Below are 25,642 nucleotides of genomic sequence, written 5' to 3'. Positions count from 1 at the left end.
TCACTGATGAAGATGTTGAACAGTGCGGGCCCGAGGACCGAGCCCTGCGGAACCCCACTGCCCACGTCCTTCCAGGTTGAGAGAAGGACCCATCCACTACCACCCTCTGGGTGCGGGCCTCCAGCCAGTTTGCGACCCATTTGACTGTGTGGGTGTCATGAAGTCCCCAGCTGACCCCTTGTGGATGTGTGCCTGAATAATTTTCTCAAACAGCTTGCCTAGAATTGAGGTAAGACTGCATGATATCAGTCCAAAGCCAAGAGTCATGATTTACTATATAGTTTATTGGATTGGGCCCCAGCAGAGTCAACAGTATTACAAGCTATGGTGAACCCACAGCTCAGTACTGCTTAGTATGTGCATGTATTCCACATACCCCCCCTCCCCCAACAAAGGAACCCTGTGCTAAGTAGCACTCCCACTCATGATTGGAACTGGGTGTTTTTGTCATGAGTCCTAGGATCCTCCAAAAATGTATATGCAGATGAGGTGCAGGGCAACCTGGTTTGTCGCTACGTCATGGAGGACAGGGTCACACTAATCATCAAATATAACAGGCTGAGGGAGGGAGCAACATATGTGAACTGTTTGGGCCCCCATCTTATTCAGATATTTGCCAGTCATTTAAGGCAAGAATAAGAAAGCAAGAATAATTGGAAACAGGAAAGAAAAGGTGGGAGTGAGTGAAGAGGAAGTCAGAATGTATTCAGTGTAGTGGCTCACCATGACCTGAAAAAGGAATCAGCACTGAAAGGGAACGAATGCAATGGGCACTACCATATGTCTTATGCGGATGGGCTGCACTAACCTGTCTTTGTGGTAAGTTCCCAATGTGTTTGCCCAATATTGACCATGTGTCTTATAGTTGTGGACAGCCCTGGCTACATTTAATGAACTTCATTATTGGCTTTCATTACTTTTGGCAGCAGTTTAATGACAGACGATATATTTAATATGCTTTCCTTGTAAGGGATTATAAAATGAGGGGCTTTTTTCCTTATGCTGACTGGTTTAAAAAAAAAAAACTGCCTCAAACCCTCGCATTTGTGTGAACATGGTAATTTCCATAGTAAGCATCACAATAGGCAAAAAAAGATAAAACAGGTCAAAGGGCTTGTTTTTATGAGAACTTCTAAAAGGAAGTACCTCCTTATTTTTCCTAACAGCCACAGATACCAACAACACCAAATGTATTTTATAGTGCCAGCCACTGGAACAAGCTAAGCAGTTTATGAGCAAGGCCTCCACAATCACAATAAATGTGTAAATAAAAAGGGGGGGGGGGAGAAGGGAAGGTTGTTACCCAATAAAATACTTTTAGGACCATATTTCCCAGAATACCATAATGACTAATTTCTGCTGAACAGAGGAAAGGACAGAAGGAAGATCAGAGACATTAGTTTAGGAAAAAAGCATCAGTATGACATCATTGCCTGCCTGCTAGCCAGGAAAGGAAGAGAGGGATTATCTGAATAGCGAACATCTGGATTGTGTATATAAAGGCAATGAAGAATTTTTACACATATTAGTTCACTGAGTTCCACTGAATTTTTATCATACAAAGAAACAGTATTGCTGCACTGTATTTTCATGGATTTTTCATGTGAAAAACATTGGAAAATGCTGATGATTTGATTTAGTGTACTGAATAGTATTAATGTCTATATTGTATGGATTTGTAATTTTAGTTGCAAAATGCAGTATGCTGTAACTAATTTTACTATTTGAGAATATTGAAATATCAGCTTTACTACTTTAAATAAAAATGGAACAGATACTTGAAGTTAGTTCTTTTTCCAGTTAAAAAATTTGATGTGGTAAGTGCAAAGGGAAAGGGGCTCTCCTGCCTACTCAGCTTTTAAATCCAAAGATTAGAAGTAACATGTTTCTAATCACACTGAGTTCTAAATGCATTCACTTCCCTTTCCCAGCATTATACTTAACTCTTGCCATACTTGTGAAAAAACAAAACAAAATACAGTATTATGCTTGAAACACTTTAGTCATGTAACAGGATTCAAATAATTAAACCAAAATTATTTTCTCTATTTTTTAATACATGTTAAATATTATCGACAATTTTAATAATGCCATTGCCTAGAAAATCCATTCTTTTGCTTTTTCTGGCATTAACTACTATAAAAAGAACCATTCTTGCCTTGAACTGTTAGCGTTGCTGATGCTTCAGCTTTTCCAACCATATTTTCTGCAACACAGGTATAAGACCCCATGTCTCCTGCCATAACTTTCCGGATTTTCAAGGTGTGATCATCACGTATTTCATATCTTAAATACATGTAATAGGAAACAAACATGACTGTATGAGTAAAATTAACACATGAAATTCTACAGCATATGAAATGTAAGTATAGGTACCTCTTGCTTTAAAATACAAAATCTATTTTCTTCTATATACATGAGATGCTTTGAAATGCTTACTTTTATATTATGAATGCAAGGTGCATGTTTCAAGCATTTCTTCATACACATAAGTACACAGATAGATGGATATATATCCATCCGTCTAGCTGCCATTTTAGTAATAATTTGAAAATCAATACTTTCTCAATTGACATTACTGGAGTTTCACCCATGTAAAGTTGGTAACATTTTAACCTGCTTTTTTAAATATGTATTTTGGGGGTATAGTTAATCAGATTTCTGAAAAAAGGTAGTATTCTTCACACTTTTCTTCATTTGAATGTACGGAGATGGAAAAAATACATGTAGCATAAGAAAATATAAGGGTAAAAAAAGGTTAAGAGAGCTACACTGTTCTTATGAAGTAACCGATCAGCATCTTAGAAAGTTACAAGGAATAACGATTCATACACTATTTTTAAAAGGAAGAACGTAGCCTCATGCTTGTCCTGATTTCATCACCTTTTTCTCATCCTGACTTAATGTAATTAATGTGTTTCTTTTCAAAGAAAATAAAAAATTCATGCATAAAATTTGCAGGAAAAACTAAATGGGTTTTTAGTGAAGTTATACACTGAATTAATAGGAAACAAGTCTGGGATGTAGAACACAAATGGAGCCAAGTGTTATAGTGTTTCCTTTTCGGGGAAAAAAAACCTAACCAATTTTAAACTGATGGTTTAAACAAAATGGAGAAAGAATCCCTCATAAAATGTATTTCCTTTTTACAAGACAGATTTACTTTCTGCCTCTGCAATAGAGGAATGACAGAAAAGACACGAACAGCAGACTTGATAACAAGAGAGCACATCCCTCAAGAGCAGTCCATGAATTAACAGGCTGCATTTTTCATTAATTGCAATTCCATTAACCCATTTAGGTGCTATAACCTAATTTTATTATGTATTATACATTTTCCAGTAGTTTTGATAATTACAGAAAGTTCGTTGAGTATGGAATTAATGTGCATCATACATTATTGATTGAGCATGGTACCTTTGTGAATTTTTTATGTTAGAATATAAGGAACTTTGTCTGATCTAGTTCTAAGTTTTTATATAAAAAAGAATTACAACTATAAGCGGAGGATTATGTAACTAAGAAAAATCTTGTTAGATCTTAAAGGCCGCCTTCACAGGAGTGGATCTGTTAGATGACAGATCACTTATCAAAAGTATATTGCATTTTATCTCATCCAAAAGGGAGCAAAATATACTGCACCTTGCTTTTGGTAATTCCCCATCATCTTTTCGCCATCTTACTGTAGGTACAGGGTCACCTCGTGCCTCGCACTTAAACTCTGCACTGTCTTCCACAGTTACTGCTAAGTTACTGGGTCTCTTCACAAAAGATGGTCTTTCTACAAGGAAAGAAAATGAAAATTGGATTAGAACTACATGCAAATCCCCCATGCCCTTAAGAGCCATCTCCTTTGTTTAGTATACTGAATTGCCTGAGCAGTAATCAGTCAGCAGAGAGCAGTGAGATGAATCTCCTGAGGGACAGTCTGCCACTTTTCTTCTGGCACATATTTAGAGGGCAAGAGTGCAGCCAAAAGGAGGTCTGACAGCAGTGAGAAGAATGGCTGGAGACCAGCGATAAAGGCCACAGCTTCTGGGGGTATCTGACTGACCTGTGTTTCTTGGGGTGCTTGTGTACAATTTGGTCAATTTTTGGTTCAAGAACTGCAGGATGTATGACAAAAATTATAGCTAGCCCTGGCTGTGATATCTGTTTCTCTCTTGCAACACAAACCAGGGTCCAGAACCAATGACACTGCTATAAAGTTGTAACTCAGATGGAAGCCCAAATTAAGTATTGCTTCATCAGCATCTCTGAGATTATCATGAACTCTGGGATTACTTAAAATTACCATAGCATCTTCGTTAGAAACATGTACTGTAATCAGTAGTAACTTGTGTTTTACAAACATTTCAAGTCTTGCAGTGGGGAGACTTGCAGTGAGGACCAGCTCACAGAAAAAAAGATATATATTTTTTTTATAACTCCTGTCCACAGAAGTCACTGCTGTCACAGAGTTATGCTGACCACATGTAAATTCTACAGAGGTAGAGCTTTGGGGCAGCTCATCCTAAGAAACAGATGGTGTAGAAGAACAACCCTACTGAGCTGTTACCACTAAAATTTTCACTTACCCCTCAAGGTTTTTTTATACAGTTAAGTACAAGTGCAAAAGGGTATTCTTTCCTAACAATTACTGAGCTACTACAGTAAAGAGCACCTGCCACCTGCAGATAGCCTCAAGTGATTACAGATGTTGAATGCGCAGAATTTGGAAAAGACATGAACAGTGAATCAGATGTTGGCTTTACAGTGTTTCTTTATATAAGACATATGATCTTGTTGCCAGTGAAGCTCTGAGGAAATCAGCTTTGATACTGAAAAAGGTAGCTTTACTTTTATACTTCTATGCATCTGAAATATTGTATCCTAATCACCTAGATGTAAATTGTGTACCTAAGAAGCCGTCTGAGTCTGGAGATAAGCATTCTTTAGATCTTCTGTAATACAATCTCCTGGTGGATGGAGATGACAACCCAGTAGTTAGAACACAATAACCTGAGACTTTCCCTGTCCTTTATATTTGGCAGAATGTCTCTGTGCCAACCATTTCACCTTGTCAGGGTATGTGAGGAGAGATATATAACTATAGCTTTACTAGTGTAGACAGATTCTACAGTACTCTCAAAATGCTAAATACACTCTTGCCTCATATCCTTGGTGGTTGTGACCTGGTATTTTTCTGTATTGATCTGCCATACTGTATTCAGAGAGGGTGAGCCAGAAAACCAGTGTTTAGAACCATCTGTCCATGAAGGTGAGCAAGGGCATCAGCATCAAGAATTTATTCCATAAAACATGAGTAGGGGTGGAAAACAAAGAGAAACATCCTCTGTTTCACTCTACAGATTTATGTTGTCTGTGGGGAACAGATTTAACATTTCCCCTCTTGAACTTCTTTTTAGAGGAATTCTCTGAATCAGACTTTTCCAAAATTTATCAGCCTTATTCCATTAGTGCTTTTTGTTTTTCTGCCAGGATGACTAGAGGGGTTGGTATACATGTGAGACTTAATCATTTCAATGATCATCCTAGCTTTGATCCATTACCTGTCCCCTCTTCAGAGGGACGCAGCGGGGAGAGGGGCAGGAATTTCAGACTCAAAGACCCCTCGGACAGGAGAGGTGGTGGGTCACACTTTGAGCAGCTTCAGAAACACCTTCTTGCTGTCAGAAACAGTAGGTTACAAGTTGATGGTAGAATGCTTTGGAAGGTGTTTATTAGGTCCCTCACTCCATTCAAGTGACATTCATGGAAGAGGTCTGGATACAGGCTGACCTGACCCTTGGGATATCAAGCTCAAATCTGCAAGGTTCAAAAGGGATTGCTGCCTTGTGTGCAATAGTAGAAGACACAGTAAGATGGTACTGCTGGCTGGGATTAGACCTGACTTGTTGGGAGGCTGGACACAGGAGGAAAACACATTGGGTAGTGAGGGAGGGCTGGGGCCTGAACACCTCTTACTATGTCCTCCTTGCTCTGGATCCCTGTCAGCAATTTTCCATTGCTGTGTTTGCTGAGCCTGAAGAGCCAGGCAGCCACTCCCTCATCAACAATTGGGCTGTTAATGTAGGTTCCCAGCAGCTGGGATGCTGGTCCCGACATTCAACTTACAATGCTCCCAGCCACAGGCGACTGGTAGGGGGTGCACTGGCCCCCACTTAAGAGGCCAGTGCCACCTCTGTCAGCCAAAACCAATGCTGTCGGCGGGGCTGGTGCCCCTCCTGACAGGGCTGCCACCACTGGCAGCTTCTGCGGGTGCCCTCCCAGATTAAGAAGGCACCAGTTGCTCATGCTCCCAGCAGAGGGCGAAAAAGAAGGACACTGCTATCATTTGCACTAATCTTGGAGGGAAACTATATTGCCATTGCCCTTATTCTTGAGAGTTCTCCTGATTGGTGAAAAGAGCTGACATGGAATCTACTGTTGCTGAAGTACCGTGCTTGGGAGATGCCTGATATCTGCGGATCAGAGCTAGAACTTAAGTCAAACTGGGGAGAGGTGCATGAGAACTTTTGGTTTTTGAGCTCTCCTAAGCTTTTTCTATGAGACTGCACTTAGCATAGGTGAACAGGAAGACATGGAGACAAGCAACCACGGGGTGGGGGGGCAGGGAAGCACACATACAACTCCATTAAAAATGGCTGTTATAAGTCTTTAGAAATTAAATCCAAGTACACTTTCCAACATGCAATGTTTAACAATCAGTATTAATATACCTAAGATAATGGTTAAAGAAGCCTGTGTGGAAAATTAACCAATACAGCTGAATGGGATTCCAACATGAGAACCTGATTTAAAGAAATATACATTTCCTGAAAGTCAACACTTTTCAAAACCATACATTTCCTTATAGACCAAACACTTTAAAATGCCCAAATATGAAAGCAACAGAACAACACAAACAAAATAATCGTGAGTTTCCAAAAGTTATCACAACAGAATCAACATAAATGAAAAAATCTTTGCTACTCAAAAAAAATTCTGAATGGGACTTCAATTTATCTAGAGTCAGTTCTCAACAGCATTAAAACACACCAATGAACTGGAGACTTTGGAGATTTGTTCAAAACCAGAAAAATTGCCAATGGCCAATTCAAAGGCACTACACTGAATCTAACCAGATTTGAACAACTATAAGGATGGGAACATCCTGAAGTCATTAACTATGTCTTACCTCTCTAAGGCTAGGGACAGACATTACACATAAACTGTTTTAAGTTATCAGAAACTGGTTTAAACCTGTAACAGAACAGAAGTTTAGTGCACATAAACCAGTTTGAGATAAACCTGGTTGAATGCAGCTTCAGACTCAACTGATTTGGCCCAAACGGGTTTATGCAATGTCTGCCCCAGTCCCCTTCCTGGATTAAGTTAAATCAGAGCCCCTAAGCATCCCAGCATGCTCTCTGGGCTGGGCAGGGCTCTCTGCTCCACAGCAGGGCTTGTCCCTCCCCTCTGCTCCCTGGCTGCAGCTCCAGAGACTGTGGGCTGCTTCCCCCTCTCCTCACCCTTCCCTGCTAAGCAGGAATTTCTCCCCCCCCCCGCCTTGCTGAGGAGGTGCCTGTGTATTTGCTAGCAGACCACAGTCTGACTACAGTCTTTGCTGAATCAACAGGTAGAATCAAGAAGTAGCTGTGTTGTTTTCTTAACTGGGTGATAAACACTGAGTTAGGGCTAATAAACACTGTTATCAATACCATGCTGGACCAGTCACAGTGTCCTGCCAGAGCCCAGCCACACCCATCTCAGCTGCATGCTGTGGAAGGGAAGGGAGGGCTGCTTTAATGCCCCCCGGCTTCTAGCCTGAGACACTGCAGGAATGTGCCTGCATTTCTGGAATGTCTGTCAGGTTAGAAAATTGATTTAGCCTAGCCAGGTTAGAATAACCTGTAAGGATTGAATCAATTTAGGCTCTGAGTTTTTGAAAGTCTATGCCTAGCCTAAGTCTTACACTACTTTGAAGTGACTTGAGTGGCTCTGTGGATAGAAGGAGAGCAGTAAATACGTTGACTTTAGCAGTTGATATGTTGACTTTAGAAAGACAACTAACACATATATTGATTTTAGAGGGTTTTGACATTGGTCTTTAATGACACACTCATTAACAAGGATTCTGGTTTTCTCTGATTTAAAATAAATCTCCAATTTTCACTTAAAAAAGTAATCCAAAAGCCCCAGTTTTCCATGATTAAAATGAAGTTTAAATCATGGAAAATGGAAGTTTGGGGTTACTTTTTTAAACCAAAAATTGGGGATTTGATTTTATCTGGATCCCTACTCATTGCCAGCTAAGGGCATCTAGACTAGACAAATGTACTGTAATTGGTTAGATCATCATACTGAACAAAGGGCCATCTACACATGACACTGTTTTGCCATAGCAGTGTGCTATGGCAATGTAGTGTCCATGGTCAAAAACCATAGTGCCATCCCTACACTGCCATAGCAATGTGCTCCCTCAGTACAGCATGTTGTTATTCTGACGTATCAGCTAAAAATAGCCATGCACTGCCAGCATGGTGTAGTATGGGCTGTTACCACGCCACTAAATGATGGTGTAGTAACAAAGGAAGTACTAAATGACAGCACAGTGACACCAGTGCCATAGGGGCATGTGGAGATGCGCCCAAGTAGTGCTCAATGGCTTAATGTCCAGTTGGGAGGAGGTATCAAATGGGATTCCCTTGGGGGAGCTGTTCTGGGTCCACTATTGTTTGGTATCTTCAGCAATGATTTGGATGATAAGACTGAGTGCATACTTAGCATACTTCTGGATAACACCACAACTGGGTCGAATTGCAGCTATTCCAGAGTAGGGTTAAGATTCTGAATTACTTGAACAAACTAAGGAAATGGTCTAGGATCAATCAGATGAGACACAACAAGGACAAGTACAAAGTCCTGCACCTGGGACAGAATAATTGCATACAGAAATGCAGACTGGCAAATGAATGGCTAAGGCTGCAGTATTGCAGAGGAGGACTGGGGGGTTACAGTAGACCATAAGCTAAATTTGAATTACCAGTATGCTCTTGTTGCCAAAAAAAAAGTCCCACAGAATCCTGGGTTGTCTCAACAGAAGTGTCACTTATATATCCAGGTAAGCACTCTATTCAGACTGTTGGGGCCTCACCTGAAGTTTTGTGTCCTGTTTTGGGCCTCACACTTCAGGAAAGCAAAAAGGCAAAAAGAGGTAGCTCTCAATAAGGTTATGATACGTTGCCCTATAGAACGTTGTCCTGTTATATTGTGCACATACATTTAATAGAGTCATTCACATTCCAAAATTTCACAACATTAAATATTCGGTCCCATATTTGGAATGATTCTTACTTTTTTCAAGGAAGGGGAAATTATGTATGTACTAATAACTGATGTTACTTTTTTGGCTTGATACTATAATACTGGTATTGTTAAGAGAAACTGCCGGTATATATATCATAAAAACCAAATCTGCAAGTCAGATCTGACTACCTATTTGAAAAATAAATCTTTATTGTATGATCACACATTGACAGTTGGCTGATATGTGTTATTTTTTTCTTTCTTTCTTTCTTTCCCTTATTCTGCTGTCCTGGAGACACAGGTTTTTTTTTCTTTGTACAATATTTTAGCATGTGCTGACCAGCCCAGATAAATTACTCATTTTCTGAAACATAACCGATACAAAAAATCTCCAATACCAACCCTGCGAGAAAAGGACAGAAAAGGTCTCCTGACAGAAAAAAATAGGGCTGCTCAAACTTCACTAATGAAGCATTATCAGTGGGCTGCCCAGCTTCGACATGGACAGGGGCTGCCGGTTCACTGGGCTCCACTAGTCGGGGCTGCATGCTCTATAGGCTACATCAGGGTGGGCCACAGCCCTTCTGGATAGCACACTCCATAGACAGCTCCTTTCCTCACCACTGCACTGTGTGTCCCTGATGGCATGCCTGCACTCCCCACCCCACCCACCATTGTACTGTTCTACTGTGCATCTGTGACCTCCTGTGGCACTACACTGAGCAGTCGTGCAGTTGCCCTCCCACACCATGTACCTCTGATGTCCCCCCTACATCCCTTGTTGCACCACATGCACCAGGCTCTCCCTCAGCTTTCCATGCTGCCACACTGCCCCACTGCCTGAGGCAGGGGTAAAAAACAGCAGTTGGAGGAGGGAGGTGGAGCTGGATCCTCTAACTGCTGCTGCAGAGGGAGCAGTGAGGGCAAGCAATGGTCAGGCAGGAGCCTGGGGGTATGGCTATTTTACCCCTTGCAGAATGTATGTAGTCTATGGGATGTCATTTGGACAGCTCAGAATGATCAGGTGGAATTTTTCTTACCCAAAACAGTAAGCTCTGCCACTTCACTCTCTCTTTCTCCCACCATATTTGTTCCAACACAGACGTACTTGCCAGCATCATTCTTTCTTGTATAGGTTATCATGAGCTTTCCTCCTCTGATCTAGGATAAATTAAGTAGAAATAAAATAGTTTTAAAAGTAATCAATTAATTATATACAGTCTGTAAAGATATGAAGCACTGTGTAGATAAGTATGAGTACAGCATTCAATGCTGAGCACAGGTTGCCATTTAGTGTACATTAATTTTCTGCATATTGGCATTTAAACAATGGGACACATGCAATACTGAACAAACTTCACATGCTCTGGCATCTAGGGGCTCCTATACATGTGTGTGAAGCTTGCTCCAACATGCTGAAAATCCAGCGTGTTGGAGTGGACTTGATCAATCGAGTTTGCTGGAGCACAGAAATTTATGTGCTCCAGCAGCCTTCCGTTTCACATGTGTCAGCTTCCCTGTGCACCCCTGTGCTGAAAAAATGGTAGTGGGGCACTCTGAAATGAAACATATTTAATGGGTTTTAGTTCAAAACACCCTGCCACCATCTTTTGCAGTGTGGGGATGCTGAAACACATGACAGGCAGGTACTTTTAATTAGCATGGCTAACTAATTAAAATGCCTGGCACCGTGTCCCACACCATGTGTAAAAATGCCCCAAAACAAGAAAGATGTAGTCTAAAAGAACTTTTTCATAGATAATGAAAAACCAGTTTAGGAGTCATTGGCTAAATCATGTAAAATCACGTTAGAAATTGAGGTGATGTTGATAAAGAAAAAGCTTATTTACCTTTTAGGATGTGTACATCTGTTCATTATACCTAGTTGATGTTTACACACTTTATTTTAAACCATGTGAATGTAGAATGGAAGTAGCATGTACAGCTGTTTACAGGTACTGGGATCTGTGTAGGGAACCCGGTATAAGTAAGTCAAGGTAGGAGAAGATGTAGGTGGAATTGAGGCTGGCAGGTCTACCGGATGGGAGGAGGAGTTTGCCCTGCCTGTAGGCAAGGGGTGGGTGGGAAGCAGGGGGCTAAAAATAACCTGTTCAGCATTGGGGTAGAAAGAGTATAGCCCTGGGACTGCAACAAGAGGCTGGGCTTTCTCAGTCCTAGGGCTGGACTCTGAATATGTACAGACATTTTATAGATTGGGTTAAACTGTCCCAATCTAAGTTAGTTCACTTCCTCAAAAATGTCATTCCTTGATGGGCATTTATACTGATCTAACTTTAGTTAAATCAATCTAAATGTAATGGCAGTATGAACCCCTTCTGGTATATTAAATGAGTTCAATATGTAAAATCTCATCAATTGTATGGTTCCATAAGAACCTTATTTTCAGTTTGTCTACTGGCCAACAGCCATTCTTTTGTGCTTCTGTTTAAAACTTGATAAACACCAGTTCTACTATTCATTTTCTATTTCCATTGTTTCAAAGTATGACACACAATACATTGTTTATAACACTTTTCTGCCTGATAAGAGGGAGAAAACCCCCCCCCAATATTAGGGGCAAAACTGCCATTCCAAGATGCATTTCACACACAATTTATACACCATGAAAAGTTGATAACCAACAAAATGCATCAAAACTTTAAGTACCAGAAACCTGTTAAATAACTCAGGAGAAAAAAGAGAAAATAAAAAACTTAACAATAACTACTTTGTAATAAAATGTCACTTCTGTTCTCATGAACCATCAAAAGAGTAGTTCCAACTAATTGCACTGTCCAAAACAAGTATTGGTGGAACAAGTAAACTATGCTTTCCTATGAAGACAGATTTGCATCTTATAACTTATGTAACTGTAAGGTATACCAACATTTGGCTTTTTCTTTAAAAAACAAAACAAAACACCTGCCCCCCTCACCCCCCCCCCCAAAAAAAAAAAACCCCACACGTCTCTAATTGAGTTTTAGATTTTCAGAAGTAATATAACCTTTCAGGTAGGGGTATTCACAATTTGGCATTTGGTATATATGGCGTTACCTAAATGTTGGTCTTATTTACAGTGGTTCATTTATTTGGAATAGTATATACATTGTATATACAGGCAATGAGTTTCCACTTGCTGTTACCAAAGTGAGTGGTTCAACAATTTATACTTAAAAATAAATTTGCTGTAGCCAAAAATCTTATAATCTCTTAAATATACTCATTTTCTCTGCATTTTATAAAATTATTGATTAAATTTTTAAAATTTAAGCAAAAGTGGTCATCCAGAACAGAATATATAAATTAGATTAAATGAAAATAATATTTACTAAAATGCCTACAAATGTACATATTTTAAGTTAGGCTATACTTAAAATCTTACATGATAATAATTTTAAACCAAAGTTATACAATGCCTATAAAATTACATTAAAGAGCTTAACATGGTCAGTGAATAAGAAAAAAAAAAACGTTCTTAATGTGAGGTACTTTGCTCAGGTTGCCCGCAGCTAGAAATCTATCCCTGAAAACTTGACATCTTGAGGAGGTTTGGACACTTATTATCATTGTAAGATATATACACACAAAGATGACAGTCGGTTATTGAGATAGATGAACAAGCACATATAATGTAGATAGTGTTGCATACAAATGTCATTCTTTTGCCTTTGGCACACATTGTTTGAGAACACAAAAAAAAGTATGTCCTTTATCATCCAAGAATCTAGTAATGCTGAATTTCAATGGGGATTTGAAGCATGAAGAATGGAATATTAAAAGGTGACCTGCAAATATTTTTTTAAATATGACCTAAATGTATTTTTATTTGCTGTATGCCTTGAAAAACAAGAGTAAGAGATTGTATATATCTTGATTTACCTTTGAACATTTCATTTTTATTTCACATCCCCCAAAGTCACACAAAGTTTATTTTGGTACCATGTGTGTGAAGGGCAAACAGATTTTGCCCTAAATGTGTATTTATATTGACTACATAGTACAAGTATGGTTAAATTATGCATCTCAAACCCAGATAGATGATTATTATGCATGTACACAAATTACGAGCCCCAAACCCATTGGTGAGTTTGTGGTTGTAGCCACACTGGTCTAAGGACATAGACAGGCCAGGTTCTTTGAGTAGATGTGATTAGACCAACTGAGTAGCTGGAAAAAAGTTCTTTGCAAGCTTTTGGCCGCAATCACCCTTCTTCAGGCATAGGGAGTCTCTGCTGTTCTAAGATCTCCAAGGAATGAAGCTAAAAGTGTGACAAGACGTCAGTGAGAATATAAATAGGTGGAAATTAGGGGAACAAAGATAAAGAAGGGAAGGGTGTGGGGGTGGGGAAACAAGGAATAGGGGGGAAAGCCAACGGTAAGTAAGGGTGCAAGTATGGTTTCTGTAGCAGTTTTCAAAAGTAGAAAAGAGGTCATCTGTGAAAAAGTAGATAGCTGGAAATTAGGAAGACAAATGGTAGAAAACGAGGAGAGGGGAGGAAGGGGTGGAAAAGAGAAGCGTAAAAAGGTCAGGTCTGGCAGGTATCTGGTGAATCAAAAATGTCAGGCAGGTTGTAATGCGTCATAAATTCAATATCTATATTGAGTCCATGATTTTTTGTATCCAGTAGATTTATGAAGTGAGTTCATAGGCTTGTCTATGAAAGGTGTTTTGTAAGCTCCCTTTGAGCATTAGAACTGAGAGACTGGAGAGGGAGTGACTGGCTTGAAAAGTATGCCTCCATAGGTAATGTGGTATTCTTGACTTTAATATATTTTCAGTGTGTGTTCCTTCTGGTGCACAGTTGTTGTTGTTTGGTTTCTCCTACATATTTTCCATCATGGCACTTGGTGCTGTGGATGAGATTTATAATATTTCTGGAGGTTCAGGTATAAGATTCAGGAATGGCGATAGTTCTCTTGTGGGATGGGGATGTAGAGATGTGTTGTCAGGTTTTGCATTCTGGCATGCTCTGCATCCATCGGGTGTGGTTTGGGTCATAGGGAGTCTGATCTAGTGATGCAGGTAAGTGAGGTTCAGTGCTTGTTTAAAGGTTATGATTGGTGGTTCTGGAAAGATTTCTTTAAGAATTGGGTCTTCTTCTTAATGGTTCAGTGGTACTCATGTTCCTGGATCATTTAAGTACTCATGAAAATCCTATCCAAATGACAGCTATCCTGTCACTGTGTATTCTGTATGACCCATAGCTTACAAGAACGTATTTATAAAATATTACAGGAGCTATTTCTCAGTTCTGTAAATTCAGGTGTTTCATCTACCACAAGTATAACTGTTCAAAGCTCAGATGGAAAGAAATGTTAAAATAAGTCAAATGTGAAAAATAACAGAAATCATGTTTCTATAATGTAGAAATTTTCAGGGTTAGCTGTAAGGGATGAGTTATATCAGGAAGAGAGGACAGGAATCTTCCCATATAAATGCTAATACACAGTTTCTCTTTCTAGTCTGGCAAACCTTAACACATAAGTTATGGTATTTCTTGGTTTAGAAAAGCTGGGAATAGTTATACGGGAGATTTTTGAACCCTAGGCCTCAGGCATGAATGTTTGGTTTGTTTGTTTGTTTCAGGTTTGAGTTTGTTTTTTTATTTCTGCTTTTTAAAACTGCAGAGAGGTTTGTAACGGTAGCATACATTCCTAGAATGATGGATAAACAGGAATGGATAAATACAATAAATTGAACAGATTTCTGATAAATTTATTATAGGATAAATAGGGTATGGATGGACACACATTTTTACATGGAATTTTATACGTCCATAGTAAATGTACACATACAATCACACTATAAACATGATTTATATTTATAATTACACTGCTGATTGATTGAAAATGAACTTCTTTCTTTGCCTGAGTACCTCAGTTTCCCATTACTTTATGACAGTTATCTAGTAGTAGTCATTACTCTGGGTCTTAAAATTAAAAGAAAAAGACTTAACAGAGGAAAACTGTAGCTGTAGAATGTTTGTTTTTAAATATGCATGTTTTCTCCTTTCTGTGACACTTACTGCATATGAAGAATGCCTGACAGTATAGCATGTTAAAAAAGAGCTGTTAACAGTCATTTGGATGACCTACATAAGGACAAATACATGGCCACTCCTGAGTAATTCAACCATCCCAGGCCCATTTAACTCATTACTTTAAAGAGTTATAAAATATTTTTTAAAAAGCTATAAAAAAGTCTGTAGGTCCTTTAACAGTTAATTAAATTTAGAATTATAAATTATGACCACCCACCAGCAAAAAAATATACAAATAACGAATCAATTCAGTTGACCAATAAATCAAGGCCATAAAACCATATCCCAAAGGCTCCATATAATGCCATTATGTACTCGCTGCACTTGTTTATATGCAGACTACCTAGAAAGAGCATGGGACATGTCATCAAGGAATTTATTTCTAAGCCCCTGAAGAACAAGATGATCAGGAACAGTCCATATGGAACCATGAAGAGCAAGTCATTTCCTCTTATGACAAGGTGACAGTTTCTGTAGATAGGGGGAGAGCAATGTATGTAGTATACACTGACTTTTAGCAAGGCTTTTGGCAGTGTCCCATAACATTGTCATTAGTAAGCTAAAGAAATGCCATTTAGGCAGATCTACTTAAAGGTGGATACTGGTTGGATTACTGCGATCAAAAAGCAATAATTAATGGCTCATTTTGTCTAATCAGGAGGAAGTATCATGTGAGTTCACTAGGGATTTGTTTAGGGTTCAGTACTGTTTAATATCATTGTTAATGATTTGGAGGACAGGATGAAGTGCACACTTTGCAAATCTAGAAATTATCCCAATCTGGGTAGAACTGCTGACATTCTGGAGGAAAGGATTAAGATTTAGAATAACTTAGACAGACTGGAGTAATGGTCTGAATTCAGATGACTTAAAGTCAATGAAGAGAAGTACTAAGTCCTATATTTAGGACAGAACAATCACATGCACATATATGAACAGGAATGACTGGGTAGGCTTTAGTACCGCAGAAAAGGACCTGAGGGTTAGAGTATGCCTCAAGCGGCATGGCAGCTGAGATGCGTTTGTGGCACCCAAGTCCTGGGAGTTCAGTAAAGAGAGGCACCAGAATGAATGCAAGAAAGACTGAGCTTCTGGATGCATGAAGTGGAGCAGGGGCAGGACGCTGCTGTGAGGGAAGGTGCCAGGTTTCCTTGCGAAGAGTCAGGTTAATCCTTCCCCAGCCTTACAGCTGCCACCAAATTCAGGACTTTGAATTGTCTTTTACCATATAAAACTGTGGCAGCTGTGGGGTCAGGGTTATTTTTGACAGTGACATCTCTCTTGCAGCAGCATCCTGCCCATGCTGTGTTCCACAAGCCTGGAGGCTCAAGACACACTTCTTCAATTCCTGCCCCCCACTCCCCCCCGTCACAAACCCTATCAGGTACACCTTTGGGAACAGAGAGACACCTGGGAATGAGGTGGGACTTGTGACATGCCTGCTTGAAAGGTACACCACCATTGTTGTACAATGTAAGTTGGGTATGATCCAACAGCATGCCCTTATTGCAAAGAAAGCCAATACTGGGCCATATTAATAAGAGCATTGCTTGCAAGTCAAAGGAAGTGATTCTTTTACTCCAGGGGTGTCCAACTCACCTGGGGCCTTGGGCCAGATGTGGACCATGGGACTGCCTAAGGGCTGAGTCCAGCACATGGCATGGGGGCTGCAGTAGTGGCTACCGCAGCAGTGACAGTAGTAGTTAGGGGGCCAGCAGTAGTGGTAGGTCAGGGAGTTCACCATTAGCTGGAGGTGTCTAGTAGAATCAATGAACCTGGGGAGGAAGTCCAGGAGTGGCAGCAGATATCCAAGCTTGCCACCAATGGCCATGCCTCACAGGGCAAAAGGGTCCCAGATTCTAAGGGAGACCCTATCCCTCAAGTTCTGATGGCACTCTAGTAGCCCAGTGGGCCTGACAGAGAGGCTCCAGGGACCAGATCCAGGCTGTGGACCACATATTTGACACCCCTGTTTTCCTCTGTTCTGATCTGGAGAGGCCTTGCATGGAATAATGTGTCTAGTTCTGGGGACCACTCTTGATGAAAGATATGACCAAATTAGGAAGATTCCAGCAGATAGCAACAAAACATGTTTAGATATCTGGGAAACATGAGCTAAGAGCAAAGGTTGAAGGACTGGGATTACTGAGTCTGGAAAAGAGAATGGGAGGGGGAGGGTATTGATAACAGTCTTCAAATATGTGAAGACTGTTATAAAGAGTGGTTAGGAAGATGTATGTGTACATGCCTGTGTATACAGAAGAGTGATTATAAACAGGATGGTGATGGACTATTCTCTGTTGGTACAGTAGACAGAAGAGGGTAATGGGTTTAAACTGCAACAAGGGAAATGAAATTAAGGCTAGATATTAGAAATAAGTTCTTCAGTATGAGGGTGGTTAAGCAATAGAACATGTTACCTGGATAAATTATGGTATCCCCATACTTGAAAATTTTTAAAAGCAAGTGAGACAAATACTTGATTCATACACACACACCATGTATCTATCATAGGTATTTCATTTTCCTTTTGGAAATAATTTTATAGAAGTGGGGGGTGGGGAATGAAATCAGCAAAAGAAGAGTCTAGGAAGTCTATGTATAAAGACTACCAGCATATTTAAACTGGATTACACAGAATTTTTAATCATCATTCTATATAGTATATAAGACCTAAATTACATTTTTAAAATGCTAAAGGCTAACTTAAATCTCTAAGGTAATGAAATTCAGATTGAAGGCTAAAATTGTCAGCAGTTCACAACAATTTTATTATAGCAAACTGTAATGGTGTATGGCTTTTCCTGTCATTATATTACTGTTATTTATTTAGATCTAGAAGTGTATGTCGGACAGAACAATTTATATAGTTAAGACATGGCCTCTACCTTGAAACATTACAGTCTAATTTGAAAAGTAAATTGGTAAAGAATGAAAATGAAAATAGACAAAGTTGGAGAAGATTACTGATGCAGGGCGATGGTGAAGAAATCAAAAGAGATTTGGAACTAGACAGAGAAGACTCATGTAAAACGTAGCAGAACATTACCTAAAATCCGGGGAGGGGAAGGGGGAGGATGTTATACTTCGTTAATTAGGGTGAAGCTTTGAATGTTTCCACATGAATATGCCTGTAAGAGGCTACTCAGGAAATAAAAAGACTATTACTGGTTTTCAAGAGATTTTTTCAATTCAATTTGGCTTTATGTCCGCAGGTAAATCTTTTATCTCTACCTCTAGTTCACGAAAAATATATGGCTCTCTCCCCAAAACAGACTGTTTGCCAATTAAAAAAAAAAGATTCTGATAATTTTCTGATCACTGCAGCAGTGAAGAGCCAAATTTTAAACTTCCTTCCTTCATCAACAAATACCCCCACTGGCAGCAGTGGTGTGGGATGTGGATTTTATAATGAACATAAAGGCAAACACTCAACTACAGCAGAACCTTACCACTTAAAAGTAGTGTTGAGGGTGGAGATCTAGAAAGAACATCCAAGCTGCTTTTGGCACCTATCCCACCTCAAGCAAACAATATGTTAGCTGGAATTAGTTTCAGTTCTGCTCTACAGAATAAAAGAAGTTCTGCCCACCTTTAACAAACAGCTCCAGTAAGTGCTTGATACTTGAAAGAGATGAGTATCTACAAAGTATTAAATGTTGTTAACTTCCATTGAGCTGCCTGGTAACTTCAGTGGGAGGTAATGTGAATCACATCTTGACATGAGTACATATCAAAGAACAGAATGACTGTACAAGCTTGATATATTTCCTTCTAATTAACAGAGAAAGTATGAGCAGGCAAGGTATATCCTGAACATGATAAACAATTTTAATAAAAGAAAATTCAGACCACAGCATGTCTTTTTTTAGAAATTCAAAACAGTAGAAGTCTAAAAGTTAGTTATGCTTAGTTTTACATTTGGTTCTTGCCAATTTCAAAGAAAGGTTGAACCGAAGATAACACCCATACTGGTGCCTTAATCAAAACTCGTTTATAAACTGGATATCCATGCTTACATGAACTTTCTTGAATTAGACAATTTTCTGAATCATGTTTTTCTATTACTATACTAACCTCAGTTGACTGTAGTATATAATGTATTTACTGTGTCGCACTTCATTATTACAATTCAAATCTAAAAAAGCTAGTACAGCAAAACCATATTGTTACTCCCTTACTGTATAATAGTCTGTTCTCTCAGGTTTACTGATTCTTAACCTGGAGTGCTCCAAGACCCTTTCAAGGCTCCCGTGGGATGTCACCCAACGTTAGCGCTGGTATGTATGAAAACACCGTTCAAAAGATAAACCCAGAGATTTCAAATAGGAACTCATAGTGTAAAAAAAGATTTTGACCTCTGGTCGTCTTTCTGAAGTCTTTGCAATAAAAATATTGCTCTTTTATTTTGTCACAGTCAAAAAATGAGTGAAAATTAAGCTGGAATTTTCAGAGGAGTGCTTTGAGTCTAAAAAGTTTGAAAACTGCTATAGATCTTTAAAAAAAAAAAAAAAAAAAGATTGCAGGGAACATCAGTTTGAAGAGCTCTGCCTAGTTTTCACAAAGCGGTGTACTGAGTAACAGCAGCATATACACAACATTATGGAGCCACATACTCAGCCTTTTATGAAGGACAGCAGAAAATCTATGGGTACGTGCACAAATTATGTCACAAGCAAGTTGCTGAGAGATAACCTGAGATATAAACTTACAGTACACCAGTTAATTTGTGGTAACTATTCATGTATGGATTTCTATGCCATCATAAATGTATAATAGAGTACCCTACCTTCTTTGAAAGGTAAGAGCATGCACAAAGGCAGTTATGATGTAATAACTAACAAATCATAAATATGGACCCTGCCTTACTTTGAGGGGCCCATACACTGTGTACCAATGTCCAGATACAGCTGCCATTTTCATCAGGATATATATGCATTGACATCAAGATACTGTAAATTTAACCCATCTTATTCAGGATATAATGGTATGGGATATACAACTTTTGCTGTAATCAGCAACTGGAATCAGAAATAAAAGTGAACTCAACCTGAACTCAGTGTCTGGTATGTCTTCATTCCTCTACCCTTAAGCAAGTAAAATGATTTGAAGTATCTGTTACACAGGAATTTTTTCAAGCATCATCACCACACTGCTATTCATTCACTGCTTAGGTTAAAGTCCTAGACCAACTGGGGCTAATTAGCCATTTCAGTCGCACTCAGAATCTCGCCTGGTTCTAATTAGGTTATCCTAAAGTATTACATATTCAATGGGCAAAAAAAAGCACAATATATTTAAAATATTACGAAGGCCCTCAAAAATAATGTCTAACTTCTCACTGTGGAAGAGAAATTATGTCTTTCTGCTTTTTTAAACATCTTAGTTTTCTTGTGGGGGGGGGCAGTGGGGAGGGGTTGGTTCTTTAATATGATCTAACTTTAATATGATAGCACAGAGATGGCCAACCCATAGCAAGAGTGCTAAAAGTGGCATGGGCAGCCTGTGTGTGACATGTGACAGATCAGGGAGTAAACAGGTGGTACAGCAGCAAAGGGAGCAAGCAGCAGAAAGCAGAACAGAATATTGGGCGTGGAACACAGGGAATGGAGAAAAAAACAACAGGCACAGAATTTGAGTGGCACTCGGGGACAGCGGGGCTAATTTGCGGCACACTTGCCAAAAAGTGCAGCTTACACTGGTACAGTGAGTCTCATAGTTCAGGTATCTCTTGAAAGTTTTACCATGATGAATAATGAGAAGACAGTACATAAGCTTCTGAAATCTTGTGCAGTTAGCCATACTTGTGCACATTCAACTTCCCATATGGAAAGAATTAGAAAAGAAATACTTTTTTTCCCCTTATATATTACACATTTAGTACAAAAATCTTACACAGTGAACAATCATGCCCATGTGTTAAGGGAAGGAATACTGACCAGAACCAAGGGTTTTCTGCAATGCTGTTGAAGTCCATTTTTTAAAAAACTTCTATTTTTAAAGGCATCAGATACAGGTAGAAGGCACTCCCTCCAGCTAAACTTCTCATGTGAATGAATGATGGCACTAGTAAAAGAGCGGCATCTGCTACCGTCAGTAAAGCCTATTGATTCAGGTTTAGAAATTAAACACCAAAATCTTCTCAGAAAAAGAAAAGTTTTTTGCAAATAGAAGTTTAAAATTATTTTTAATTAAAAAAATGACTAAAAATTTATCCTCTCATTGGAAATTGAAACATTTAAAAGTTTCAACTAGTTCTGCTTCTGAATAAAAATGCCAGTGTTTCCTGGTCAGTAATTAAGACACTTTTATCCTTTAGAAAACATACCTTTGAAAAGATAAAATATATTAAATCTCTGGTGCTTTGCAATACTTTTGAATAAGATGACCTGTGATGCAAGATTATTTCTTAGTTAAAAAGAGCTTAAGGATTTGCCCAAGTCCCTCTGGCTTCAAAGCAAATGGCAAACTCCAGAATCATGATCTCCATACCTGATATATGCTTTATCAAAGAGACAAACAGAATCTAATAATTCTTTATTTGCCTGTGACTTAGCATTTATGTTACTAAAAATATTAATTTTACTGTAAGTCTGTAATATATAGTGTTGAGATATCAAATCATGATTTACATGACATGTGTAACAGGGATTGCCAATATTTTTGGGCAGTGTCAAAGACACCTACAACCTCAACTTGGAAAATGCTGGAGTGCCGGGGCAGATGTTGGGGGATCTGTGAGAGGCCTGATACTTGTTGTAGCAGTGCAGCCCTGTTCCTTTCCCCACCATCTGCCCTGAGGTGCATGTGCTAAGCAAAATGCTTTCATGTACTATGCTCTGGCACCCATGCCAGGGGCTGCCTATCCCTGTTTTATAAGCATTGTGAGACCATTTTATTTGGGCAGGCTTTTAGCAGGTGGAATTAATTTCTGAGCCAATGTTTGGGGAATTGTTAGTTTTATTCTATTTTAATATTTGAGCTCATTTTATAATTTGTCTTGTTTTGGGTGTAGGTTACCCCTTTTCAGGAAAGGTGATGTGTAAATCAGTAAATCCAAGAACTAAATAGTTTTGTGTAAGAACTTAAAACCCCAACTCACATATTCTTCATATTTCATAATCAGCCCTATGCATGGGACATTTATTTCCCTCCTACATTTCACCCTTCCATGGATGATCAACAAAATGTTGTCAATTACAGCATATTCAAGTCATAACTCAGTGGAGTTGCAAGTGTAGTCTGCAGTCTTCAGAAGACCGACATTAAAAAAAATGTCCACCTGTTCATCTGATTATTATTACTACTACTTTTACTTTCATTATAGTAGCAGCTGGAGTCACAAACTAGCATTCAGATCTCACTGTTAAGGACTGTGCAGATGCCTGGGCTGAAACAGTCCATGCCTGAAAAATATTATAATATAGCAGACAAGTTATGGAACGGAAAATAAATGACACAAAATGGGAAGAGATGTACCCAAGGTCACACAGTAGCTGAATGATAGAACTTGACCTGGTTGCTTCCAGTCCAGTACACCACACATTGGCCCACACTGCCTCTTAATCGCACTTTCAAAATATACTTAAATTTATCTTTTTGACATCTGGGGCTTCATATTCAAAAATGTCATCCAGAGGAAGTTGTTTCAGTGCCAAACGTCCCACAATTCTCCTTGATATTCAGTGGTTCTGAGCAGTCAAAGCTTCCTTTGGACACACCTTTTGAAAATCTAGAACATGGAAGAACTAGGTCCATCTTGCTCAGTATTCTGTCACAGGCCTTCTCTACGTCTTACAGGCACTGTGTAATTAACTGGTTAATTAAGCAATTACCTCGAGCCCAGTTACATGTATAAAGTAGCTATTAAGCCATAAAAGCTCCAACCAGCTATGAAGTTAGATCTTGAGAACATGTACTCATGTTATAGCTGGCTGCTATGGAGCTTTAATTTGCATGTGTAGCAAGATCTCCCTGTACGCTTATCAACACTGAATTTCATCTGCCATTTAGTTGCCCATTCATTCAGTAGTGCCAAATCCTTCTGTAGTTTTCACAACCTGCCTCAGTCTTTGACACTTATAATAATTTTGAATAATTTTGTGTCATAGGCAAATGTTGGCCACCTCGCTACTCATCCCCTTTTCCAGATCACTTAGGAATACATTGAACAGCACTGGACCTAAAACAGATCCCTGGGGGACTCCACTGATTACTTCTTTCTATCCCAAAAACTGACATACGTCATAACAAATATTCACTTACTCTGCAATGACTCTCTTCACTGATGCAGTCTGATGAAAACAGAGTAGCTTTAGTTTATGCAGTCATGGCCATACAAGTTTTCAGGAAAAAGCATGCCACAACAGTCATCCTTATACAGGATGCATCAAATATTGTATTGTATTGTATTGTATTTCATTTTATTTTACAGTTTAGCGTTTTAGGTCAAGAGTGTGGGAATGGAAGCCAGAAGTCAATCATCTAAGTTTTATTTATATGTTAAGTAAAGACATGGGTACCCAACTTTTCTCCATTTTTAATATCATCCTGGCCTTAGTATCAGTACTATTTAGAATGAAACCAAAATTGTAAGGTGTAGTGCACCAATGTACTGGATTACTTGCTAAACCAGTTATTCTCAACCAGGTTGTCTGGGGTGCTACAAGATATATGAAAGAAAATTGCAAGGAAATAAAACTTGTTCATCACATGCCCAGTAAGGTTATGTTCTAGTTGAAATGAAATGTGCTCACCCTGGTTACGGGGCAGATTTTGAGAGTGTGAAATCAGACAACTCTAGAAAAATTTAGAGAAACTTATCACATAAACACACAGAATGACTGCAATTTTTTTTCCATCTGTCATGTTTAAAAACAAACTGCTTGTGTTGTAACAGTCTCATTTTACTCTATCCTCTTCTCAACAGACTACAAAGATGGGGTCTTGTAGATCTTCATTAGTTTCTTCATCTTCAATCTTATTGCTGTAAAATGTGTACCATACACATTAATCTTCATAATGGAGGACTGGACTTGACACCATTTAGAGTGTCTGATTACTTTTCCCTCAATAAGCTAACAGAAACTGTGGTTGGGATAGAGTTTACTGTCTCTTCTCACATCTCTCTTACTGTAGGTTTGTCTCTCTTCTGGATGCATATGCCCTAATATCCTATCAACCTTGAACTATAATAGCCATGCTTGCAGACTCTGGCAGTCCAGCAATTGACACTTACTAGTAACACAGTGCACAAGAAAGCTAGAACTGGTCTGCCTTTACCTTTACATCTGCAAACTGCATAGGGCTCAATATGTAAATGTCAGTGACTACACTACGAACCATGAAAAAGATGAAGATAGTAAAGTAACAAGGAATTCTCCCTTTCTCCTCCTCAAATGTGTAGTAGTGCACTCTCTCCTTTGCTCTCAGCTGGCAGTTGACCAAGCTATTGAGAGGGCTGTGGACCCCTACTGGGATAATTGCTTCCTTTGCAGCAGTTCCTGGCTGTTTCTCTCTGATGCCATGGCACGTTTAAACTTCTGCCACAATTGCTGTTGTTGTTAGAAGGGTACTGCAAACTGTACCAAAGGGGAGGCGGGGGGAGGAAAGAAAAAGGCTGGAGAGAAACTGTTGGAAATAGGAAATCCTAGCTGCCTACATTTGTTCTTAATATTTTTAACATAAGTTTTAAAAGATCTAGGTAGCCAAATAACAATTATACTATTTACTTTTTTATGGTAGTTTGATTGTATGCAGACAGACAATGGAAGATATTCAAGAAATTAAAATTATCCTGTATGCTGCTTCCCTGTTTTTTCCCCCCTGTAGTTTTTTGTCAGCATTATTTTAAAATGGAGTTCTATCTAACAAGCATCAGCCCCTGGGCTCTCTTTTATCTGATGATATTATAAAAACAAGAGAGGACTAGGATAAGATATTTGGAAAAAACAAGGGGAAAATAATTAAAAATGGTGCACCATCTGTGTGGAGTTCTTTTAGCACTAATTGTCTTTTTATTACTTAATATTGAATGGAACTAGCAGTTTACAACCAAATTCCCATTATAAATCTGATTTTGTGCTCTCTCCCTCTGAATGTAGAAATAGTTACTTTAGCCTCCAAATGCAGTCTGAGATTGAGGTAATATATTTCAATGTATTCTAACTAAAATAAGATGGAGTTCCGACCCTTAAAAATTCTGAAGATTTTCAATGTTTAAGCAAATAATACAAAGAAAGATGTCTTCATGTCTAATAGACTCATGCAGTGAAGGTTCTGGCTAAGATTTTCAGGCAACTAGTCAGGTG

At 39.0% G+C, this 25,642-nt stretch overlaps 1 protein-coding gene across 4 annotated transcripts in view; it reads right to left on the bottom strand.

Annotated features, from left to right (window-relative positions):
- Window positions 1–25,642, bottom strand: part of ROBO1 (roundabout guidance receptor 1) — a 1,129,598-nt gene that overhangs the window by 114,154 nt on the left and 989,802 nt on the right. For all 4 annotated transcript variants that reach the window (XM_019528741.1, XM_019528738.1, XM_019528739.1 and 1 more), the window contains 3 exons: window positions 10,332–10,452; window positions 3,643–3,781; window positions 2,159–2,286 (listed from right to left, as the gene is read on the bottom strand). In XM_019528741.1, the coding sequence (XP_019384286.1) occupies window positions 2,159–2,286; window positions 3,643–3,781; window positions 10,332–10,452 (388 nt within the window). The remainder of the gene's footprint in view (window positions 1–2,158; window positions 2,287–3,642; window positions 3,782–10,331; window positions 10,453–25,642) is intronic.

The sequence above is a fragment of the Crocodylus porosus genome, unplaced genomic scaffold (genome assembly GCF_001723895.1).
Source record: "Crocodylus porosus isolate Cpor-Errol unplaced genomic scaffold, CroPor_comp1, whole genome shotgun sequence".
NCBI classification, from domain to species: Eukaryota; Metazoa; Chordata; order Crocodylia; family Crocodylidae; genus Crocodylus; species Crocodylus porosus.
The sequence above is the reverse complement of the archived record's forward strand: the minus strand, read 5'-3'. Positions and strand labels throughout refer to the sequence as shown.